Below are 24,786 nucleotides of genomic sequence, written 5' to 3'. Positions count from 1 at the left end.
TCAATCAAATAGTTAAGTTGAATTTTTAATTGGACTTCTTTAATTTCGTAAGCTTTTGGATTCCTTCAGAAAAGAATTTTAAATCCAACCTGTTTAAAAAGACGAAAGTACCCCTCAACATCACTGTTGTTTCGCCGGAAGTACCAATAGCAGTATAACACTTGACAGAGTTTTCCAGGACGTCCCAAAATTTGGAATAACAACCCGAAATTAAGCTAACGGGTCAACAGCAACCCGAACTTATACCCGAAATGGTAGAACCCTCATCACCTTCAACCACATCCGACTGACTTCTCTGCACCATCCTTTTTCCTACATTTCCCATCTCTACACCATCGCAGCCCAAATAATCATTGATCATCTTTCCTTTATTTCGCTTTCTTCCCTGCTTCGGTTTTCCCGAGATATTAGTGCATTGAAGAGATGGAGGTTGGGCGGCGGCGTCGGATCCGAACGACGGGAACAATCTCCCTTTCCACGAGGTGACCGTTTTGACGGAGCAGCACTCCTGCCAGTTGAGATCGTTGAGGTCTCCAATCACGTCTTCCACAGTCAGAGATGCGCCAGGGCTGATGTTTTCTCTCAGTGTTGAGCGCGACGGATCCATCAGATCAAGTTTACTCAGCGCATCGACTATCTCTTTCTGTGGAGTATTGATCGAAAACAAAAGACGTTTGGTTGCAGAAATATTTTAGAGAATCTGGACAACAACATACTGCATTTCGTGTATTTAGTTTCCTTGTGGTTTAAGTAAACTAAACAGTAATCCGGCTCTCATCTAGGTGAAATATTAGAAGCTGATCTGGACTGCAACGAAACAAGATTTTAGCATAACGCTATCATTTGGCTAACTCATTATGTTGAATTTTGTTTCCTACTCATAATCTAAAGACAATAACTAATAATTTTTACTTTCCTACATTTTCTCGATAACCAAACAGGGATTTAGATAGGAAATTTACGCATAGACAGGAGAAAGCAGTAAGAGTACCGAGAATATATCGTTAGTACCTTGCGAACTGTTCGGATATGCCTGAAACCGTGCATGTTAATGATCTGCAGATGATGAAAACACTCAGAAATTTTCCGAACGAGAATCAGAGACAATAAAATAAGACGAGAAAGAAAAGAGAGAGGAAAAAAACTCCGGCGAAATGAAAGAACCTGATGGATGAAATCGACGGTGAGATTAAGGTCATTGCGAGAGAGAAGGAAATCAAGGTAGCAATCGAGAGAGATCTTCTTCTTCCTATTCAGTTTCTTCATATTATTCTCTTTGCGGTTCTCTGCACTCGTCTCCATCAATCGAGTACTTAGCTTAATGTGAGTCTGCTTTGAATTTGATTTCAGTTTAACCATCGGTGTTTAATCAGTGATTTTATTTGCTACGGGCGGTTAAGCTTGCTCGTACAGAGCAGCCAATCTCTTCTTGCCACGTCACTCCTTGGTCATTTGATCAAAACTGTGGTCAAACAAATATTTCATATTTGGTTTAGCAACTAAAAACTTAATTAGTGTATTTAAGAAATAAACTAACTCTAATTAATAATTTATTAAAAATTAGAAAAGAAGAATAAGAGAACAATAGAAAAATTCATTTTTAATTTTTATGGTTATCACAAAATTGTTTTTAAGTATATAGATATATATAGACAAATCCGATCACTTACGCTTTACCATGTCGTTACTCTACTACTGAGTTAAAACGGGTTTATTTAGTTTAATTACTGAATGAGTCATTAGGGTAATAAAGTTTATCTATAGGTATGTATTGTAAGTAAATACAGTAAACTCGTAGTGGTTAGTAGCTTATTCAGAAAAAGAAGAATAAGAGAACAATAGAAAAACTTGTTTTTAATTTTTATGGTTATCACAAAAAATCTTTAAATATATGTTTATATATATAGACAAATCCGATTATTCACGCCTTACCATGTCGTTACTTTATCACTGAGTTAAAACGGTCTCTTTAGTTTAATTATTGAATGAGTCATTAGGATAATAAGGTTTATCTATAGGTATATATTATAAGTATATATAATAGACTCGTAGTGGCTAGTAACTCATTCAAGAACGAGAATTTTAACTGACTTCTATTTTACTTAACGGGTATAGATTAAAATAAATTTAATGATATTAGATTTGATAAATATCAATGCAATGAATTATTTCAAAAACTAACCTTAATTTGCCCCGTTAGAACAGAACGAAATTCATTTAATCGATATATACATGTACCTACCAATTCGACATAGATCCAAGATATTTCATCGAAACATGCAATGAAGAGATTCGGTTTGTCCCCAAGATTGAAATTTTATGCTAACACAATTTAAAAATTTTTAAATACATAAATCATAATTAAATTTAATATATAAATCCCTATAAAAATTTAAAAATATATATTTAAGTCTAATACATGAATTACTTACGAAAACTCAAAAAAACATATTTTAAATCTAATACATTAGCTACATAAAAAATTTAAAAATACATATTAATTATCATATTCATAATTTACATCATTATTTTTAACATTACTAACAATTAAATTTCTTTACTTTTAAGTAGTCATAACTTCAAAATATAAGACTTAGGCTTTTTGAACGTTAAAAAATTTAAGTGTGTTAACTATAATCTGATGACATAACTCAATGTCGTTCGAATTACAAGCTTTCTATATATCATATATGTATAATAGTATATTAACCCTCGTTTCGAGGACTTCAATTATATGATTAAAGACAAAGAATTACAGACAAGAGTTTGGAGGAGAATTACATGAAAGAATATAATAACAGGACGAATATTCCAACGCAGAACGACTTTGTTTTCCACCACCAAGTTTCTAATTATTTATTTTGCACTAGGTACGTATCTGTGTATACATACATATATATATATATAGAAGCTATATCTATCTTCGTTCTCACATCAACACTCGAAGCCCTTTAATCATTCCGTAAGTTGAAGAAGCTAATTGGGATAATCAATGGCAGATCATAAAGAAGGAGGAATCGTGAAGAAAGGTCAGGAAGAAGGAATGAAACTGGCGGTTTCACTGCTCGAAAAATTCGAGTTGCCGGGAGGTTTGCTGCCGCTGGAGAAGGTGGTGGAAGTGGGATACGTGAGAAGTACAGGGTATATGTGGATTGTGCAGGAGAAGAAAGTGGAGCATGAGTTCAAGATGATAAGCAAACTGGTAAGTTACGATACAGACGTTCATGGGTTTATAAGCAAGAAGAAGATCAAGAAGCTGAAAGGAGTGAAGGCTAAGGAGCTTATGCTTTGGCCTCCTGTTAGTGAAATCACCATTGATGATTCACTGACTGGGAAGATTCATTTCAAGAGTCTTGCAGGGATTACTAAGACCTTCCCTGTCGAGGCTTTTGCTCCTGGGCAGTGATTGGATCGTTTGTTCGTCGTTGGATTTGCATGCATGGCCTTTTTGGAGTGTGGGTGTTGAAATTGAAGGCCATTTTCAGTTTTTATGTAAGAAAGAGAATAAATGAAATTACAATACTTCATTTGCTTTTGAAGTTTTATTCTTGTTGTTCTTTGGTTTCTGAATCTTAAATTGAGCAAATTTTAAGTTTAACCCAGAAAATTTTTTATTTACGATTATGTGTATAGATATTAGTCGAATTGATTAACATATTCAAATGCATTATATATATATATATATATATATATATAAAAGAGAATACAAGAATAAGCCTAAACAATACACATTTTAGGCTAAGAGACACTAACGAAATTGTTTCTGGTGAGTTGAGCCAGATCGGCTCATGAGGGTCAGAAAAGACGTAATTGGCTAAGAAATCAGCACAACGATTCTCTTTTCTGTATGAATTTGAACCGTACAAATGTGTTCTTTAATTTTTGTAAATATGAGATAATATTTTATTAAAAAAATAACTTATCAAAAAATACTTGAAATTTAATACCTAATATTTATAATTATTTTAAACACTCAATTTTTTTATTTTTAAAAAATGGTTAACATAAGTTGAAATATTTTTAAAAACATAACTCAAAAAATTGACTAATTATGTAAATGAATAAATTAATGATAATAATAATAAATAGACATAATCATGTTATCAATTTATTAATTAATCAAAGTTATTTTTTAAATTATATTCTAAAATATATAAATATAATTTAATAAATTTAAAATTCTTGATTAAGAATACAAAAAATTAAATGTTTAAAATAAATAAAAATATTAAGATATCAAATTAATAACTAGAAACTAATAAAAAAAATATTAAAATCAAAAGGGATGAAATTACCGCCGGTAAAATAATTTAACTACAAACAAACGCTTTGGATTCTGATTCTCCCCGTATATGCTTTTTAACACCGAGTCAAGAGAGTAGCGGCCGACAAGTTTGCGGTCTCCTGACCCCAATTCAAAACTCACTGTCGCCCCACCTCAAAATATCAAGTCTTAAAATCTTTCAACCATTCTACAGTTCAAAACTCCAACGATTTTAACTGTTTCAAATAGATATCTAATGGAATAATCTTTGAACCATGCCACATAAAGTTCACAGATTGTAAAGTAAAAACCTACTTAATTAATGCACCCACTAATTTAAATTATGTGGGTTAACAGAATCTTTACTGTTCTTGATTGTCTAGTTTAGTACCAGACCATCCCAAAAGCTACACTTCCTTTTTCCAACACTTTTTTACCAATCAGTCACCTTAAGCAATGGATGTTGTGTTTGATTCTCCTACAAAAGAGGCTTTTGTTTCTCATTTCTGTATTCAAGTCTACAGGAATCCTTAAGAGCGAGCTGAACGTAAAATGTAAAAACATATAACGATAACCCCCCACCCACTTCCTTAACGATCCTAATGATCATTTTCATAATTCTGAAAGATTCTCGCAGGAAATCGATTCTGTTGGGTGTTACTTGAGCTTTTCTTGAAAAAATTTACTATAGACAAACTCAACGCCCGAAACCTAGACAAGTGAGAGCCACGGTGAGGGTAAGAAAAGGAAAGCAAAAATATCCATCATGCATCTCCTTCCTACTTGACTACCGTGCAAAGCATACATCCATTTTGCCTGCCAACAAAAATTTCCCAACTTCTAGCCAATACCATCTCCATCTCATTTCCAACTCTCTCTTAAGCTCAACTGTAAGTGATAACAAAATTGGATATCCATAATTTTACAGCTTTGCTTCTAATAATCAAAGATTGGATTCATACAACATATATACGCAACTGAAGTTTCCGAGAACAAAAAATGAACTATTGCAGTTGTAATATCAAGAATAAACCGGATAGCATATGTAAATAAAAAATATATATAATCCCTCAACTGGGAACTATAAAAGCTATTTTCTTTTCTAGGGTTTCTCTGCCTTATAACTGTATGAAACAATTATTATGTCACAGGTAGACTTGGCGATGAATCAAGAAGCAAGAATGAATAATGTGGGCAATTACCATCAACTTTACTGTGTACAGCTTGAACTGAGAAGATGCACGAGGATATGTTCTATAGACTGCAGCTCCTGACAGATTCCTCCAACAACTGATAGGTTGGGTGGACCATCTCCTTCACTTTGTGTCCGTTCTTGTAGATCTTAAATGTTGGAACTTTTCTTATATTCTCAGCTCTAGCTACTGCTAAGCTCTCCTCCAAATCAACCTTCAAGTAATTAATCAACGAGAGATTAGCTGTCCTTACCGGTGGATAATGCAGTATGTTCATGAAATATGGTTAACAAACATGCACGGAAGACCATCAGCTTTTTTATGGTTTTGCGTAAAGCATTTGAGATCCCAGCCCCATTTTGTTCTGCTTATGTATAAATATCACTAACAGCTTTATCCTATGGCAACTTTACTATTGAAACGAAATTGAGGAAGAAACAAATAACTTGTGAATATAGATGGTAATTAGCATCAAATGCAATAAAAACAATTTATTAACACAGGAAAAGCAAAGAGCATTAAATTGCCCACCTTAAAAAAATGAACAGATGGATATCGAACACAGAGCATATTAATGAACGGGGATATCTCTTCACATTGTTCATTTGATGCCACCTTAAAGTAAACTACAGATACACCTGAAAAATTTAGAAAATTGCGACTTAGTGGAAAAATCACGTGGTGTATAGATATATTTCTGTTGGAAGCATGAAACTTACCTGCCATTGATATTGCAGCTTTAAATCTATCCATGCTAGAGACATCTTCCACTTCATTATTAGATTCTATATTAAGAACCTCCTCTTCACGAGAGATGTTCAGCGCGATTTGTGCACGTCGGAAAGATTCAGCAACCTCCTTGTCTCCAGGAAGCTCCTTTGTCAAGACCTCATAATCTCTCACGGCTTCTGTCCACCGTCCAAGCTATAACATCAAACATGAAAAAACTGGAAGAGATGAACTCTAGACCTAAAAAAGATAAAGATGAATACAGATGTAGGTAATAATTCCAATAGCATGAATGCTAATTCACCTTTTCATTAGAAACAGCCCGTCTAAGGAGGGCCTTCGTATAATTTGGTTGGATTTTAAGCGCTTGGTTGCAATCGTCCACAGACTTTTCCCACAGCCCAAGCTTGGACCAACAAACTGCTCTATTGCAATACAGAACAGAGTTGAAATGATCATATCTAAGACCCTCCCCATAAGCCATGCAGGCCTCCGAATATCTCCCAGAGCTGAAAAGGTCATTACCACGGACACGAGCCTTTGCCACCATTTTCACATTGCTCAAAAGGGTTGCAACCTCTAGATTGCTGTGGTCGAATAACCCTGCCTTCTCTGCCTTGGAAACTGCATTCTCAAATCTGCAACAAATCTATTATCCATTCTTGCTCACCCGAAAGGCAATAAACAAATTTGAATTTTAACTTCACTTTAAGGAGCTCACCTTCCCAATGCCATCTCCATTTGGGCTTGGACATAGAGCACATAAGCTTCAGCAACCATACCAAAGAACTTGATCTGTGAGGGAGGATCGTACTCCAATTTAGGAATGTTAGACAGACAAGAATCTGCATCCTCAATTTGATGGAGCTTCAAAAAGGCTTCTCCTTTACAAGCAACAAGCTGTAAAACCATCCTGGTAAGTTCTCATAATCGTTCATGTTTATGTCAACTAGGATAAATATTCAGATTATGGTTAGAATTTACACCTGCGGAGAGAAGTCTGCACCAACTGCTATTGCTGCATCAGCTTCCCTAATTGCATTCTTCCAATCACCTATTTTTCGAGCATCTGCACATCGAGTAAGATGCTTCTCTAGTCCCAGCAGCTTCTGCAACTCAGCAGAATTAGGTTGTTGCCCAGGAGAAAAGAGATGGCGCCGCACATTTTCAGCCTGCCCTAACCTGATAAAGAAACCATTTGAAAAGGATTCTAATACGTAGTAATGAAACAATTTTTAAATAGAAAGAACACTAACAAGGAATCCATGTAGCTAAATGAACAAAACTACCATAACCAGACAAATGAAATGGAAAACAAAAAAATATCGAGCAAAACTGGATGACTCATGAAACTTAAAACCAAGGAAGGAAAACTAGAGTCTACTGGTTTTGATCCAAAAATAGGAAAAACAAACCCTAATAGTAGATGAAGACACTGTTGACCCTTGGAAATGTATTAACGCATCCATATAAATCTAAAATAACAAAGAAAGCGCGAAAACTGCATAGCAGCCAATCAGATTATAATCAACATAAGGAACAATCAAAACATGTAGCAAAAAATATAGAAATATGTATGAAATAAGAACTTAAGCTATATTTAATGCAACTCTTTGGTTAAATTCTTTTACCATAGTTACTAGAAAATCCTTAATATACGAATCATGGTTATAGTTTTCGTGTTTGATTGAGGATTAAAGCAACTTCGAATTCAAGATATATTTCTGATTACTACCTAGATAGCAAGGTGTCAGAAATCCAAACTTAATTAAAAGATAAAATGAGAATACCATTGTAATTCCAAGCTTATCTCGCTCCCACTATGTTGTTAAAGTAATAAATCAGGAAAAGAGACTGAAACCCAAAAAGCCTCCTCACAAATTCCAATCATAAAACTCAAATCAAATGAACCATATATAAACTAATCACGAGTATTCAACCACCACGATTACTTATTCCAAGGAAGCATGAACGAACCATCATCAAATAAAACAAGTTAAAGCAGAAGAAAGTTTAAAAACGTCAAGAAACACACCTAAGGTAGAGAGAAACCAAACGCTGATTAGCCCTTGTATAGCCAGGGTCCAGCCTCACAGCCTCCTCACACTCCCGTACAGCCTCAGCTATTCTACCTAATGCTGTCAACGTGGCCGCCCGGTTACTCCGGTAGGCAGCATTTTCCGGCGATATCGAGATGGCCTTATCATATAACGCTAAAGCCTCCATAAAATTCCCCTTCCTATACATCTCATTGCCTGCCCTTTTCACTTCCTCTGCATCAATGGTGCTACCTGTTACTTTCTGCATATTTCCTTCCACTGCATTTCCTGCCCCACCCAACTTTCCATTACCACGAACAATATTTCCATGCCCGTAATTCCCTGTGCCCATACAAAGGGTGTCGGTTCTGTTGGAAACACGAGCAGCCATCCCAGTTTTGAGAATTTTCCCGGAGGGGCAAATGTTGCCGCTAGGGAGCACGTTCGGGTTCGGATGCGACGAAACCGAGGTTGCACCATTGCCGTGACTGACGTTACCGGTGGTAGTAAAACTCGAACCGGAGTAGATCAATGGAGGTCCGGCAGAGACGGATCTTCGGTGACCCGGTTTCGCGTTCCGGATCGTTGGGACGGATCCGTGGGCGGGCGGGCTGATCTCGGACAAACCCGAGAACTCCGCGGAGTAGCTTTTTGCTCCGTTTTCGAGTCGTTTAGGCAATTGCGGAGTACTGGTTGCTTTGCCGGAGACTGAGCCAGAAGAGCTTGCGCTACTGCTGGAGTTGGAGGGAACATGATTGGTGTTGTTGATTAAACCACGAGAAGTCAATGGTGAAACAGGCGAACCTAGATCGAGCTCTTTGAAGTCAGGCTTATTACTGTCTTCGTAACAACTCACTGAGTCACGGAATCGGCTGGTTAGAGAATCAAAGGCAGCGTCATGCGAGGGTTTTCTAGAATGCGACATTATCTTCTCCGATACACGACACGAATTCTCAGGAAGTTAGATTTTGTTCTCGTAAGAAATCTTCTCCAACTTATTTACTTCGCTCAAAAATGCTAATCTAAAGAAGCTGCAGCAAGGAATAAGCAAAGCAAATCGATAAACGAGAAGAAGACAGAATTGGCGAAGAATACATGAAGAGAGATTGTTGGAGATGGAGAAAGATGACGGAGGAGATGAGGATCTCGTGATATAAAAGGAAGAAGCAAAGAATGAATGTGACTGAAACAAAGTTTTTGCAGAAACTTTTTTATCTTCTTTTTGATTTCAACATTGATCTTCACACACTCTCTCGTTTACCTGCTACTTCACGAGACACCTCTTCCTTCCTCTCCTCCTCCTCCTCCTCCTCCTCCTCCTCCTCCTCCTCCTCCTCTTCTTCTTCCTCTTCTTCTTCTCTCTCCGTCCTGGTTCCTGTCTGTACAGTTACCTCCCTGTGTGCGTCTCCTTTTCATTATGTTTTTTTTGGGGGTTTTAAATTAATACTTTATGGTAATTACAGCTATGCTTACTTTTACCGGCAATGGCATTTTCGTAAATAACTGTTTTATTTTGCCCATTTTCGTAAGCGCCGCATCCATTTATGTACCCGCTCGAGTCTATCAATCCCTTGGCCTCCTCCCCTTTTTTGAGGCAGCAAAGCAACGGATTTATTTCCTATTTTAATTTTAATAAATAAATTGTAGAAAAATTATAATTTAATAAATAATATAATTAATTTTTTAGAGGGATGATTTATTTCCTTATTTTAATTTTAATAAATAAATACTATAAAATCTATAATTTAAAAAATAATTTAATTTAATTTTTAGAGGCATAATTTATTTTTTTATTTTAATTTTGATAAATAAACGATAAGAAAATATGGAGTTTACTAAACAAGAAAATTAATATTATGTATGTTCAATGTTTATATTAAAAGTCAATTTAAATTAAAATAACATGTTTAAATAATTTTTTTTTTTTAAATAATTAATTGTATTAAATCACAAAAGTAATACAAAAAAAAAAATAGAATTAGAGACTCATATATGAAGTGCGAGTAAAAGCGAGCTGCTCTTGCTAGCTCCCGAGCCATTATATTGCATTCGATCTCTGGTTCAACACAGTTATTTATAGTCGACGACAATGTAGTCGAACTCCGATCAATCGTTGTCTTTAATTATCAAAGCTTTCTGAACAATCAAGACATTAACTTTAACGACTTTTGATTCGTAAATATTATAAATTATATATAATAAAATCTAGCAACATCTTTTTAATTCTATTAAATACAGTGTTAGGTAGTAATTCAGTGAATTAGAGAACGTAGTTAGTACTCTGTATTTATAAAAAAAATTATTTTTATTTTATGATAAATATTATTTAAATAATAAGAAATTATATGAAATTAATTTTATTTTATAATAAGTATTATTTTTTCATTATATACTATACATGTATATATTAATTATCATAAATTTCAATTTGGGTATGTATTGAGACTTATATAAATTAAAAAGATTATTAATTGTAATAATTATTTTTCATTGTTAACTATAATATAATTTAATATTATCACAGACAATATATTGATGATAAAAAATTTAAATGTTGCAATTTTTTTTTATATATAAATAAAGGAGAATATTAAATAAATTCATGTATACATGTTCCATAAAAAACAAGCAAAAAATTATTTATTGTCATAATTTAATTTAGTTATTGTTAAAATATTTACAATTAAATACAATATCATAATTAATGATCATAAAGTTACATGTATATATATGACAATATTAAATATATTAAAACAATGCATTTGAATATATATATATGTATATATGTGTGTGTATTATTCCATATAAATAAATAAAAGTATGTAGATTAGTTATTCTCATCAAAGTTAAAGTTTGCTCCTCGTTAATATATGAGAAATAATATTACAATTTTACCTTGTAGATCCATTAGTTTTGTCTTTACCAAATACACTTATAACATATTAGTTTGGATAAGAATAAAAAAAAACTTTATTATATTATATATATATATATGTATTATGTATATAGACTTTACATTTATAGATAAGAGAATCAAGAGAAATTAATAAAATTTTTAGAAAATAATATATAATTTCATATTATATACGTATATTTGATTATTATTTGGAAACAGATGGCTATTTAATTATTTTTTAAAAAGAAAAGCGAATATTACAAGCATATTATATATATATATATATATGTATGTATTTATAGTATATATAAAGTGGATTGTAGTGATGGGGCAATGGTCCCGCCTTGGCCTCTTCTTCCTTGGGCGATTGGGTATGACCTATCCTTCAAAATTCCAAATTAGTTTGACTTAGATCCATCCACCACAAGAAACATATATATATATATATATATATGTTCTCATAAATATTAATAAAAATGCAAATTATAAAATTAAAAAAATAGTGGGTAAATACATATTTTCATAATTAGTTGTAATTTTCACTTGCCAAATGGTTTTTTTTTTAAAATACTTATTTAATAGTTTTCATATATTCAAATTATTTGAAAAATTTATCAAAATTAAGATACACAACTCAAGATTTGAATATAATAATATAATTTTATAACGAGAACACATAAAATGTACAATTCAAAATTTAAAACGATGGTTATACTAATTTAATTTTGTCGAACTAAATAAAATTTTAAGATATGATTATTAATTTAATCGGACATTTGTTAAATTTCTTTCGTAATTCATAAAATTCGATAGTTATGATAATACGTATCAAATTTTTTTTATTTTAATTTGAAACGAGAAGATATCAAATTTAAATTATTATTGTTATTGTTAGTATATTATTATTATTATTATGATGCAAATAAAATAATAAGAAAAACTTAATGATAACATAAATATTTCACTTGAAGTTCATTGTATCAGAAGTTCAATTTTCAAGTCAATGGTATAAAATAAATAATTTCCTCCAAACATTACTCTAAATTCAAAATTAACAACATATTGGTTGCACCAAAAACAAAAAGAAACCACTAATCCAGTAGCTTTTCAGATTAAAAACAGTAATTTCTTGAAAAATTCAAACTCAAATTATTGGTTGGACATGCAATTTCTTTTTTCTTTTGAGGTTTGGCCCAGAGCACCGTAAAGGATAGGAAAATGGTTTAGGGTTTAGTCAAAATCACAGTGTGTGCTGCTGGTGACAGATCATTGGCGTCTTCTAAATGCATAAAAGAGTCAGGTTCGTGATTTGCAGGTAATAAGAAAAATAGTTGACGGTAATAAGATATGATAAAAAGCCCAAATTAGTGCTAGAGGAAACATAATTAGGTTTTAGATGTTCACCAGAAAAACTAAAAGACTCCACCCTAGTAAAACTATAATGCTCGTGTAGTCTTCTAAAGTCCGTCTCCGCCTCAAACAAACCTGTAGAATTCAACTTTAAAGGCTATCAAAAACTACAAAAGCCATCTCTAGGATTCTCAATTGGTTGATTGACGCAGCTCTGGGCGCACAAAATCGGCATCTGGTGGCACTGAGATGTCCACTGTCGGCCTCAGTTGAGCGCAGACTTCAATGGCTCCGTGCACTGGATCTGAGAGGAAGTTGCTGATGAGATCTCTGTTGATAGGAGCACCATTATCCACTGCTACTAATGCTTGCTGTGTGATTATGTAATCAAAGCGAGGAGCCCATTTCCTTGAACCCAATCGAGCTGTGGTAGAGCAGTTGTCAACCATGAAGGAAACTCCACGGGCATGCATAAATGGATTCAAAGAATCTACAGACTCAATCACACTCTCATTAATGATCTCTGAGTACGAGTGCCCTTTCTTTCTCAAGATCTCAATCTGCAATTTTTTACACAACGAATTCAAATTATTTGGATGGCACACAACGAAAGACTCTAGCCACGAAGCTGCCAAACGTAATAAATAATGTACAATTAATTGGCTACCTCCCAATTCTAAAACACAGGAGCCTACACATTCAAATAGATCTAACCATATCAAACACTCGTACCTGGGCCATCATCAATGCTACATAGACTCCAGCAGTGAATGGATGTAATGGACCCAAATCACCAGCTGGTCGTGCCCTTCGGACACGCTCACCAACTTTCCACATGCGTGTCTGATCAATTTTCCCCATTGGGAAAGCTGGTAACCCATCCTTTTCCTGTAAAATAAAGTATGCAAAAGATTACCTCCAACAAGACATGAATATAAAATTTACTCCAAATGTTCTTAGAGTAGGAACTTAAATAGCCTGAACATATTATAAGTACCATTATAAGCCTACAAAAATTTCCAGATATAAAAAAAAAAAACAAGCATGCATACATAAAAGCGACGCCCAGCCAAGACAACACTGCGGATCTCACTGCCACTGGCAACATCCTCATAGCACTCATACAGAATATCCATGCATGGATAGTATGAAGAACTATATGCAGTCTCAAATTCTTTCTTCTCTTCTTCAGAAAAGGAGTTGTATACAGCCAACATTCCCTGTTGGAAAAATTTAAAAAGGTAAAACTTAGAAGACAAACTCATGGACAGAGACCACTTATTAAGCAAAAGAGAGGAAGATTTTGTAAAAGAACAGCTCAAAATGAGATAAGAAGGCAACCTGAGTTGAGATTGTTCTGGAAATTATGCCTGTTATGCACTCAACAGTATTTTTGTAAGCCAGATCTTCACTCATTCTGTTTTCTGTGTATCTTCTAAACAAGGATTCCACAACTCCATGAACAGCACCCAATAAAATGCCTAACAGACAGTATAAATGTTAGGAACTAAGCATTAAATTTTTTTGTAATAAAGGAACTAAGCATTAAATATACTCCTTTATGGTTAGTATTGAACTCACCCCGCTCCCCAAAAATGTCACTCTTGTACTCCTGCTCAAGGGTAGTGGCAAATGTGAAAGGAGAACCAAGGGCAACGGACCATCCCAGGGCAACATCAGTAGCTCTACCATCAATATCCTGCAAACTCAGAAAAGTTCAATGCACAAACAACCTCTCAATGAAATTAGCCACAAGGAAAACTCACTGGCATGCAATGAGAGGATGAAAGGGCGAACCTGGTGGACCGCAAAACTTGAATTAATTCCTGCACCATTGATCTCTTTCCCTTGAACATAAAGTCTCCTTACAGATGGACCCATTCCTTTCGGACACACAGCAATCACACTGATGTTCTTTGGAAAGTCAAGTCCAATTGACTGCAAGTGCCCAAGAAGGAACCCATGGGAAAGCCCAAGGATGCTGTTTGGCTTCATGTGGGAGAATAATTTCTCGTAATTATCAGCCTAAAACAAAAAATAGAAGCAAACTTCCATTTTAGTAAAGAATTGTGTAACAAGAAGAAATAGCAAAAATAACTCAAAAGAATGAGCACCAAAAAAATGCAAACCTTGAACAGAACTCTAAAAAAATTGCTACCATCTCGTACAAAATGAGACTATGAAACCAAATTGCCCATGATGATTAATCATTCTTTCATTAACAAGGACTCACCGATCATCAAATTTTTACCCAAAAGGTATTATATGCCATGAAAAGTTACAAAAAAGAAATATTAAACATATGCATAATCATAAGTGAAAACAAAGCACAGCCACAAAAAATGCACAAAGTCAACTGAATTGAAGAGCAAACATGAAATAAAACCACAAAAGGATCATTAACATAGCCATTTTTTTTCAAGCAACAAAACTTTCAAATATCTAATGCACCAACCTGAGCAGAATCAGAAATCAAAAGTAGCACAAGATCGCTCCCAGATACAGTTTCCCATATATCACCCAGAGTGCCATTCTCTTCAGTAAAACCAGCAGCTCGAGCTTCATCAAAAGAGCGGGAGCCCTTTCTAAGTCCAATCTATGGTGTAGCAAAGCAATCAATAAAACAAAGATGAGGTTAAAAAAATTGATCTAATATAAAAAATTCAGTAATAGAGAAACAATAAGGAAAGAAATGAAAGCAACGGCAACTATGCAAAAGAAATTTGAAATCACCTTGACAACAATATCAGACTTAACATCAGCCAGCGAATCTCTCAAGTTTTGAGCCTGGGCAGGTCCCTAGAGGGAAGAAGTCGGCAAAGAACACACTAATTGTCAGCACATTAACAAAAAGCTAAATGACGGATTAAGCCTTAACATCAGCCAAAATTATCAATATGCATGGTAGTAAGTCAAGTTCTATTGCATAAACTATCAAATTGTGCAACAACCACAAACTGATTAATAAAATTAGTAAAAGTAAAAGCTGAGAAAAGTATCAACCTGGGAACCCCAACCAATAACCCCAATTTGCTTGACGCCCTTAAATGCATCTGGAAGCAATTTGAACAAGTCTCTTCCTCCTTTTACGATGTACTATGAACAAACAACAAAATAATTATTAAAATATCAAATTAGAAATGTATATAAAATGAGAGCAGAACCAAAAAGTGTAGAAGTAACAAGAAAAGGAATGCTAGTTAAATATAAGACTTCGTCCCCCTCAAGAAACCGTAAACGAGAAAACTAGATAGTACAGAAATTTCATCGATAGAAAAAGAATTACAAAGAGAGAGTGATATTAAATCCACGGAAAAAGTATATTTTCTTGATTCGCAAACAGAATGACAGAAATCGAGGGGACGGAGACGCAAAAATTAGGGATTCTTGATTAATTTTCCACGCTTAAATCATACATTTCCAAAAAGAAACTCTATGCTAAAAGAACTAACTCTATTATGCTCCCCGAAGCACCGGAAAAAAGAAGAACAAGCTCGAAGAGCTCATCTAGATCATAAACAAACCTAAGTCCACAAACACATGCATATTCCACAAGCTACACGTAGATTAAAAAATAGGAAATAAAGGAAAGAAATAAACCTCATCGTGACCCGCAAGGGAGATCTTCTCCTTTTTGAACACCGAGCTCTCGAAATCGAGAGAAAGATATGGCTTGACGGCCGGCATCGACACCATACGAGCACCGAGAGCGGAGCGTGAGCTGCCACTGCTTTTTACACCAGCTTTTAGAAGCTTCACAGACTTGGACGATGACGAGAGGAATCCCAAACTGACACCGGCTAGGTTTTTGGATTTGGAAGTTTTTAAGGTAGAAGATGAAGACGATGGAGTGGAGAGAGATGGGGTGAAGGATGCAGCGGCCGCCATTTTTCACTTCCACACAGACACAGAGGAATGGCTGAGATGAGAAATGAAGAGCAGCTGGAAAGGAAGAATTTATATGCCACGTGTTTTCCCTCTGCTTGCTATTATGCGCCCGGTGCGCACTACATCACGCACAAATAGGATCCGCCCTGGGTTGGTAGGTCGGGACGAAATGACAAAATTCAATAAACGGACACCGTTCTTCGTATGAAAAAAATCGTAAACGGTCACCGTTGTTATTCCAACTCCGTTAACTTAGGGCATCAATGTAATGAATTATCAAATAAATTTAAATTGAATTGGACGGTTGGATTTTAATCAGATTAATTCCATAATAATAAGATTAAAAATTGCATACATTTTAATTTACTTTTTTAATCAGATTAGATTTTACCCAATGTAAATTTTTTTTAACTGATTTAAAAAAAAAAAAATTCTATTAATTTTTAATTAACAGATCTATAAAAAAAATGAAAATTTAGAGGATCCAGTTCAATTTAGTTTCCAATAAAAAAAAAATTAAACAAAAAATTAGTTTATTCATAAGAGTGGCAGATGGACGGCCAGATTTGAGTAGGTGTCACTTAATCATAATCGGACGGTTCAAGTTTAAGATGGTACCGACGGAAAACTACACCTGAACAGAAAAGCTGTGCGCTTGGCGGAGTGAAAGAATTAAACGTTGAGACTCAGAACAATCTCCAATTTCTGAATTACCCATCAGCGATTCCCAACCCAACTGGAAGATCCTCTTTGTTTCTCATCTCTGAAACTTTCCCAAGCTTTCTCAATCTAAAAATCCTCTCTTTCTCTCTCTAGATATGGAGAAAGAAAAGAAATCATCAACTGATCAAGGAAATACTGATCAAAACGAAGAGACTGAAGCTCTGGAGCTTCTTCTTTTTCAAGTCTCTGAATGTTACGTTTATTTGGTGAGTCTCTTTCTCTTACCCTGTAATTAAATCTGTCTTATTATTTTTTTTTCGTGGTTTGGTTCATTGGGTTTTTTTGGGGTTGGAGTGCATTTTTTTTTAGCTTTTTGAGTTTTCTAGTAATTATCCATGTCCATAGCAAGATTTTTAGCTTACTTTAGTTGATTTACTGTAACTCTAGACCGGGATAGATGTAAGAGATAACGGTTGGGATTTAGCAAGAGAATGTGTTCTTGATGGATGAAGTAAGGAGCTGGTTATGGGACTTGTCTTGCTGTGCCTAAAAATCAAGTCTTTAGGTTCTGTGTCTTCAAAAGGGGTAAAATTAGACAGCAGAATTTGTTAAGTAGATCAAATTAATGGGTACAAGTCAATCAAATTTGTAAAGTCTTTGTTACCATTGTCATTAACACGCTTATACACTGTGATTAATCAAAAGAGGGAGAACAGAAAAGGCATGTGTCGTTGGGAGAAAGAAGAGGGAAGGAATGACAAAGGTGAGATGCATCATATACATTGCAATAGATTGATTATTGACCTGTGGATGCTAGATTGTACGTGAATACAATTAAACTAAATAACTTAGCAAATGAGATGAGCCATCTTGTCTTAACATGATCTGGACTGTTAAAGTTCGAAACTTTTATATTGGGGAATCACAGCTTGATAAGAAGAGGAATACGTATGGGAGGAGGGTGGGGGAATCCTAGTTTAGAATTTTTGTTTTTTTGGGACGAAGTTGTTAGTAGGGTTTCTAGGTGGCTTGATCTTTGGAAGGGTGGCTTATTCTCGATAGTGGTAGAGTTATTATTGTTTCTCTCCAGCTTTCCTTTGTACTTCCTGTCTTTGTTCAGAATCCCGAAGAGGGCGGTTGCAAGAATTGAGACAATTATCAGAGATCTCTTGTGGTCTAATACAAGGGGGCATTGAGAGATCATTTGATGAGATGGGATTTCTTATCTTCCTAAGAAGTACAGTGTTTTTGGCATTGTGAATTTGGTTTCAAAAAAATTGTCTTTATTGGCTAAATGGCTCTGATATTTACCTTGAACATTTTTTTCTATGCTTCAAGGCAATTAAGAGTATTTGTGGTATGCAAATCTATTTGTAAGAACTCCAGAACTCAGAAAAGCTTTTGGAAAGTTATCTCTTAGCGTTATGACCTTTTCATTCCTTTTACCTGGTTGAGGTTAGGGGATGGATCTCTTATCTTATTTGGGAAGATAATTCGATTGGTTATTGCTCTTTAGCTTCATGTTTTTTTGTCTCTCTAACCTTCTCCAGACCACAATATTCCAGTTAACGACTTTATGATTAACTTTATCATTAACCATTATGAGCAGCAATATTCTTGCGTATGCACTTTTTTTGCATATCTCAAAGACTGGGAATCTGTTGATATGGCATCTTTGATTCACATGCTCATGTTTTGTTTCCTTCAAATCAAAAGTTGACTGTAGAGCCTGGACTCTTGATATGTCAGGCGCCTATACATGCAAGTCTGTTTTCACCTACTGCCCCATAACCCAAGTTATCATCTTGAATTTGCCGCCACTTACTTTTGGAAGGTCAAAATTCCCTCTAATATGAAAGGATTTTTCGTTGGTGGCTATTATGAACAAACTTAATACTGATGACTTTTTGCCAGTTTGCATGCCATAAAGATTCCCCATGTTAAAGTCATAAAAACCCCACACAGCCAAACAAAGAGAGAACACAGCTTTAAGAATGTTATTGCAGTAAGCAACTGGATAAACTAGTGGAAGTGTTGAAATTTGTTTTACCATGATTTGTGAATAATGCTTATCTTTTATGATGTAAAGCTAATTTGCATGCTGTTTCTGCAGATACCTCCAAGAAAAAGTGTGGCTTCCTACAGGTTTCCCCTCTTAACTTGCCAAAGCATAACTGAAATTTCTGTGATATATACCTAGAATTCTTTTCTTCAATGTTTCTTTATTTTAAGGAACTGAAATCAGGTGTTACTAATTAACTCCATGTTTTTTTCTAGGGAGAATTTTGAAATCTCTCTTATATAAACAATTTCTTCATTTATTTAATGAAAGATCATTAGGAGTTCCAATTTAGATTGATATTAGTGACTGAAAGTTATAGGCTCACTGACTGACATGCTCTCACACTCAGTAAACTGCCTTACATTTGTATCAATCTGTAGTAAACTAGCAGAACAATAGCTTAAAGCTGAAGCAATATTTCTTGGATTCGGACTTCTGGGAACTGTTATCTTTTATTAGTGAATGAAACTTACAGTAAAGATCATTATGGACATTTATTCTTGGTATACTAGTTTATATTGATAATATTAGAAAACAGAAATAGGCGTAGCCGAGCTTATTTTCCAAACTATATTCATTACAGGTAATCTATAAAGATCAGAATTTTTAATTATCTTTGATTATTTTTTGCCCGGACTCCAACCAATTACAAATTTCTTGACTTCGATCAACAACTGTTATAGGTGTATCTGGATGTTTTCTGTGTGTGCATATGTTGTCCAGGAAATATAAAAAGAAAAGAGAAAAACGTTTTGACTGCCATGGGGTTTTGCAATCTATTGAACTGGATGCTCTTATCTCCTGGCCCCTTTTTGTTCATTTTTAAATTTGACCCTGTGAATAAACTTTAAACTCAATTTGTGTTTATGTAATTTTTGTGCCAAGTGCAAACTCATATCTATACGACTTTCTCAGGGCTGATGAGTGGAATGTCAATAAATGGGCTTGGGCAGGGGCCTTGAAAGTTGTTAGCAAGGGGGAAGAGTGCATCATTAGACTTGAAGATAAGTCCACAGGTGGTGCTATACTATGTTCTTTATTAGATGAAACAAATTTATAGTACAAGTCTTCTTCAATATGTTGATGGGTTTGAACAGGTGAATTATATGCTCGAGCTTTTCTGAGAGAGGGAGAGCCACATCCTGTTGAACCTGTAATTGACAGCAGCAGGTATGCAGAAGCATAGATTTAAAATTTGGCACTATAACTTAGTTTCATTATGCACACATTGTTATCTAGCTTCTGATTCATTATTTATTCTTTTGTCTGGAGGCTGTCTGAAAGAAAGAACTTTCTTCTGCAGATATTTTGTTCTTCGCGTAGAAGAAAATATAGGTTTGTCTCCCGTCAACTTCTTAACTGAGTTTGGTATCAATTCTAATTTCATTGAATAAGAATGATAATGCAGCGTATATATAATAGAAATTTGAACAAAATGGCATTATAATTTTAAGTCGATGCTTTTTTGTTTCTTCTTTAACAAGTAGGAATATAAGATTCATGGTTGTGGAATTGAAATCTTAAGAAGTAATTTAATTATACATCAATAGTGTAAATCATGACAGACTTTTATATATTAGATCACTTAATTCTAGGTATGAAACAGGAATAGAATAGGTTGAACCAAATGCAAAGTTAATATTTTTCCCACCACCCAGGAAGTTGGTAGCGGGAAGACTGAACCGAAAGAAACAAAGGAAAATATATTTGAGTGCTGTCCTTTAGTTGAATTCTCAATTTCTATTTGCCAATTCACTTGCAGAGGTAGGAATAACCGAGAAAAGCTGCTAGTCATGTTTCCATTTGTATTTCATGGTTGCATATCAAGTTAGCTACTGTCTCCCCTTTCCTCCTCTCTTTTCTTTTTGTTTTTTTCGGCTAACCCTTGGGACTAAGTTTGGATGAATGGTAAGCAAAGACGAAGGAGCAAAGTCTTTAAGCAAAGTGACTCTTTTATGAGTGAAGAGTAGGTATACTTGGTACCAGGCTTGTTGTGCCCGTATCTCAACCAATTTTCTTTTTTTTCGGTCACTATTTGACATGAATTCTAAACATTCTTTCGAGTTTCTTTTCTATGAAGAACTGGACACTATGAATTGTTATTGTTCCAACGAGCTTGGGTGCGGTGCCTATATGCAATTATGCATAATGAAGAATTACATTGTTAAATTTGCTACTAGTCCTGTACCATGAGCCTTATCTCAAACCTTACTTCCTCCGTTTACTGAGGTTCTAGTTTTGGGTTCAATACCCACTTCCAAGAATGGCTTTTAAACATTGTTATTTTTCACAGTTCCTTCTCTCTCTGAACTTGCCATAACCCAGCTCAAGTCCGATAAACCGTATACTATAGACCAAAATGGTGGCAAAGAAACACCAAAGGAGAAAATGATACAAGTTTCAGCACGTGACAGCCATTCACAAGGATTTTTTCTCTCCTAATCAACTTTTCCAGTGTTGGAATACATTCCCGTGTAGCTTCCCAAGTAAAGAACGCCACCTAGGAGTTGCCTTCACCCAATGTCAAAATTTTAGCACATTTCCATCCAATAGTTTCATTCAGGCCATTCAAGCACTAGAGCTCTCTTTTCCCCATTAGTTGAAACCGAGAGTTAATTATAGTTTGAGATTAAGTTCATATCCTCCACAACTGGATTGGAAAAAAGAAACCAGGATTTTATACTTGTGAGGAAATCCCTGGCCTAGAGGCAAACCCCTATTGAACTTTAATTTGATCTAAATGGAATTCCCTTGTACTTAATGTAGGTACTTGACACAAGTTTAAGAGGAAACCCAAATCAGCTCTTAGGCATGGCAACATGGACACTTTCATACATTTGCATGACTTTCCCTGTTGCCAATGCAATGGCCCCACATGATCCTCTACAACTGGATTGGAAAAAAACAAAAAACCTAGGATTTGGAACTAGTGAGGAAATCTTGGCCTAGAGACAAACTCCTATTGAACTTTAATTTAATCAAAATGGAATTCCCTTGTACTTAATGTAGGTCCTTGACACAAGTTTAAAAGGAAACCCAGATCAACTCTGAGGCATGGCAACATTCATACTTCGATACATTTGCTTGTCTTTCCTTGTCGAACGGCCTCACATGAACGCAGCGTTCCAATTGTCATGGTGGAGCAAATAATAACTAATCTCTTTCTGGGTGTTGGTCCTAGCATTGCCAAGAGGGTCTCCTGCAACCTCACCAATTTATCAAAGTCTCAATTTTTTTTATTTTTTTTCTGATTTCTAAGTTAAAACCTCAAATATCATTTCATAAAAGACCAGGTTTGAGTTTCTTACCAAATGCTTCAACTAATGAGGAACCAAATTTTTGTCTGATAGGAAGTAGAAGAATGGGAGTTTCCAAATAAGACTTGTATGGCAATGATAATGATGATGCCAAATGGTGATGTGAGTTTCTCGAGCTTTTGAAAAGAGAGAGAGAGAGAGAGATCAATCTCAAATGAAGAGAGGCTTGACTGAGAGAGAGAGATTTGAAGAAGGCCAAACAATTTGGGTTTTTGATCATTTTTCCTGAGAAGTTCGACTGAAAGTGTTTTGGTTCTATAGTCTTTTGTCTGCTGGAGATTGGAGGGAGAGAGAAGAGGTCAAAGAAAAAGATGGAGGTCTAAAGAGAGAGACAGAGACGTGATAAATGGCTAAGAACAAAGGAGATATTTTGAGTGTAGTTTGCACATGTCACACGGGTGATATCTCTATCAAGTTAAACAAAAATTTCAAACAAAAGTTCTAATTTGATCCAATGATATAATGTAGGATGCACATTTCTACATTCAAGTTGCAGGATGCAATTTGATATAATTGCACAAGTGAAAGAATTACTTCCGATATCACCCTTAAACAATGAGTATCCGGAATCAATGTCTCTGTATACCTATGTAACGTGAACTGGTGAACTGAAAAAAGCAAAAATGTATTTACTCATGCATGTGTCCACATTGAGGGAACATAATTCGGTAAGCAAGAACTAAAAAACAAGGACCTGTTACATGTGAATATAATTGTTTCTGCTCTTGTATATGTGTATGCATGCTGGTATAAAAACAAACATAACAAAAATGAGAACCGATATTGCTGATGATAATGATGATACTATTAAATTTATTGCATGTTATTGATGATCACTATGAAAATCATGCAGGGGGTCGCCTTAGGCATGCTTTTATTGGCATTGGATTCCGAGAAAGAACAGAAGCTTACGATTTTCAAGCAGCTCTGCATGACCACATGAAGTATTGTTCCTGTTCTTATATACAGTTTTATTTTCTTTACATAGTGTTTGGTCTTGCTTGTAGTTTTCGTTACTAATCTTTTACCATATATTGGCCAAAAGTTGAATACCAAGCACAATATTTAGAATTGAAATTTACCTTCATTAAATTCCATTGAAGGTATTTGAACAAGAAGAAAACAGCAGAAGAGATGGAGCAGCAGTTCCAGAACACATCCTCAGTCGATTACAGTTTAAAGGATGGGGAAACCATTGTAATCCAAATAAAGAATGTGAGATTATTTTGCATCCTTTCCCAACAATTGAGATTATTTTGCATATTTTCCCACCAATTCATTTATTTTGCATCTTTCCCCAACAATTGAGATAATTTTGCATCTTTTCCCAACAATTTCATTAGATGCATGTATTTACCAGTTTAGTTATGTTTGGAAATTTTTGTAATTCATCTGGAATTTCACACTTTGTTTAACTTGGAGATTATTGAAATTATAGTAGGAGATGAAAACATTGATTTAATAAGAAATTTCAAGTGGAATCATAAAAATGTGTTCCAAATTCTATCAATTTTGCTTAAATTTGGAACGCGTTTCATATTGAATTTCTCACAAGTTTAATTTTTGTCTTTTTTTTAAACGAAATTTTTAATATCTCTTAGTTAAATTACAAGTTTCCAAGTAAACATCAGAAGCTACTTCTTTTTCCAACATGGCATTAGTGTATTCTTATAAACTCGTAATTTTCCTCCTTTCTTCTTCTTTTTTTTTTTTTTTTTTTCTGTTTATGAAACAGAAAAGCAGCCAAGGTGTGAAGTCGAAAATTCTTGAGCATGGCATGAACAATCTTTCACTAGAAGATAAGGGCAATTCCAAAGAGCCTATACTTCCCATCAAACCACCACCACCACCTCCTTCATCACCGCATTCTCCTGTTTTGTCACCTGTACCTGCTGTTCAGAAATCTCAATCGACCTCGCCATCAAACCCGAGTCATGAAGGAGCTCCTAAACCAAATTCTCCAGACTCAGTAAAACAAGAAGCGAAAGAACAGCATTCCCCAGAAGCCGAAAGCGGAGAAGATGCAACAGACGATGATTTTGGAGATTTTCAAGCTGCAGGGTAAAATGGTTTGTGAAACTAATCTTGTACTCAAAATTTTAGATTTGCCCTTGATTATGAACACTTTTGCATTGTGAGGTTTCGAATTAGATTGTTACTTGATAATCTTTATTCACTTTCAGTAAATATTTGGGGAATGTTATACAGCATGAAGTTAACTACAGTTGCCTTGTGCTTTTCTTGAGTGATTCTTGTTTTGATTTTCACATTTAATTGGATTGACTTAATTTTGTCCTCTCTCGTTCTATATGATTAGTGTATTATTAGTGAAAGAAAATGAACATGGGCAGACTTGTTGAGCCAATCATTAGCTAAGAATCTATA

At 34.7% G+C, this 24,786-nt stretch overlaps 5 protein-coding genes across 5 annotated transcripts; 2 read left to right on the top strand and 3 right to left on the bottom strand.

The window, feature by feature from the left end:
* Positions 1-126: 126 nt before the first annotated feature.
* On the bottom strand, positions 127-1,367 carry LOC110806590 (uncharacterized). The gene is made up of 3 exons (XM_022031492.2): positions 1,165-1,367; positions 1,012-1,056; positions 127-643 (listed from the first exon to the last, which is right to left on the bottom strand). Exons 1-3 carry the CDS (start codon positions 1,357-1,359, stop codon positions 224-226), a joined length of 660 nt encoding a protein of 219 aa, XP_021887184.2. The 5' UTR covers positions 1,360-1,367; the 3' UTR covers positions 127-223.
* Positions 1,368-2,992: 1,625 nt separating this feature from the next.
* LOC110806585 (uncharacterized) lies at positions 2,993-3,406 on the top strand. The gene has a single exon (XM_022031488.1). It carries the CDS (start codon positions 2,993-2,995, stop codon positions 3,404-3,406), a length of 414 nt encoding a protein of 137 aa, XP_021887180.1.
* Positions 3,407-5,357: 1,951 nt separating this feature from the next.
* Positions 5,358-9,294, bottom strand: TTL4 (tetratricopetide-repeat thioredoxin-like 4). The gene is made up of 7 exons (XM_088216731.1): positions 8,222-9,294; positions 7,173-7,368; positions 6,908-7,086; positions 6,491-6,824; positions 6,177-6,381; positions 5,989-6,095; positions 5,358-5,671 (listed from the first exon to the last, which is right to left on the bottom strand). Exons 1-7 carry the CDS (start codon positions 9,148-9,150, stop codon positions 5,519-5,521), a joined length of 2,103 nt encoding a protein of 700 aa, XP_088072857.1. The 5' UTR covers positions 9,151-9,294; the 3' UTR covers positions 5,358-5,518.
* A 3,158-nt stretch (positions 9,295-12,452) lies between these two features.
* Positions 12,453-16,415, bottom strand: LOC110806560 (ketol-acid reductoisomerase). The gene is made up of 10 exons (XM_022031459.2): positions 16,072-16,415; positions 15,475-15,567; positions 15,205-15,270; positions 14,927-15,067; positions 14,269-14,496; positions 14,053-14,170; positions 13,813-13,952; positions 13,524-13,691; positions 13,204-13,359; positions 12,453-13,031 (listed from the first exon to the last, which is right to left on the bottom strand). Exons 1-10 carry the CDS (start codon positions 16,357-16,359, stop codon positions 12,663-12,665), a joined length of 1,767 nt encoding a protein of 588 aa, XP_021887151.2. The 5' UTR covers positions 16,360-16,415; the 3' UTR covers positions 12,453-12,662.
* A 614-nt stretch (positions 16,416-17,029) lies between these two features.
* On the top strand, positions 17,030-24,646 carry LOC110806562 (Adaptin ear-binding coat-associated protein 1 NECAP-1). The gene is made up of 8 exons (XM_088216732.1): positions 17,030-17,288; positions 19,136-19,167; positions 20,000-20,100; positions 20,182-20,254; positions 20,388-20,419; positions 23,255-23,345; positions 23,505-23,616; positions 24,137-24,646. Exons 1-8 carry the CDS (start codon positions 17,178-17,180, stop codon positions 24,464-24,466), a joined length of 882 nt encoding a protein of 293 aa, XP_088072858.1. The 5' UTR covers positions 17,030-17,177; the 3' UTR covers positions 24,467-24,646.
* Positions 24,647-24,786: the final 140 nt, after the last annotated feature.

The sequence above is a fragment of the Carica papaya genome, chromosome 3 (assembly GCF_054855325.1).
Source record: "Carica papaya isolate Zhongbai chromosome 3, ASM5485532v1, whole genome shotgun sequence".
Taxonomy (NCBI): Eukaryota; Viridiplantae; Streptophyta; class Magnoliopsida; order Brassicales; family Caricaceae; genus Carica; species Carica papaya.
This window is presented reverse-complemented; position numbering and strand designations above follow the sequence as displayed.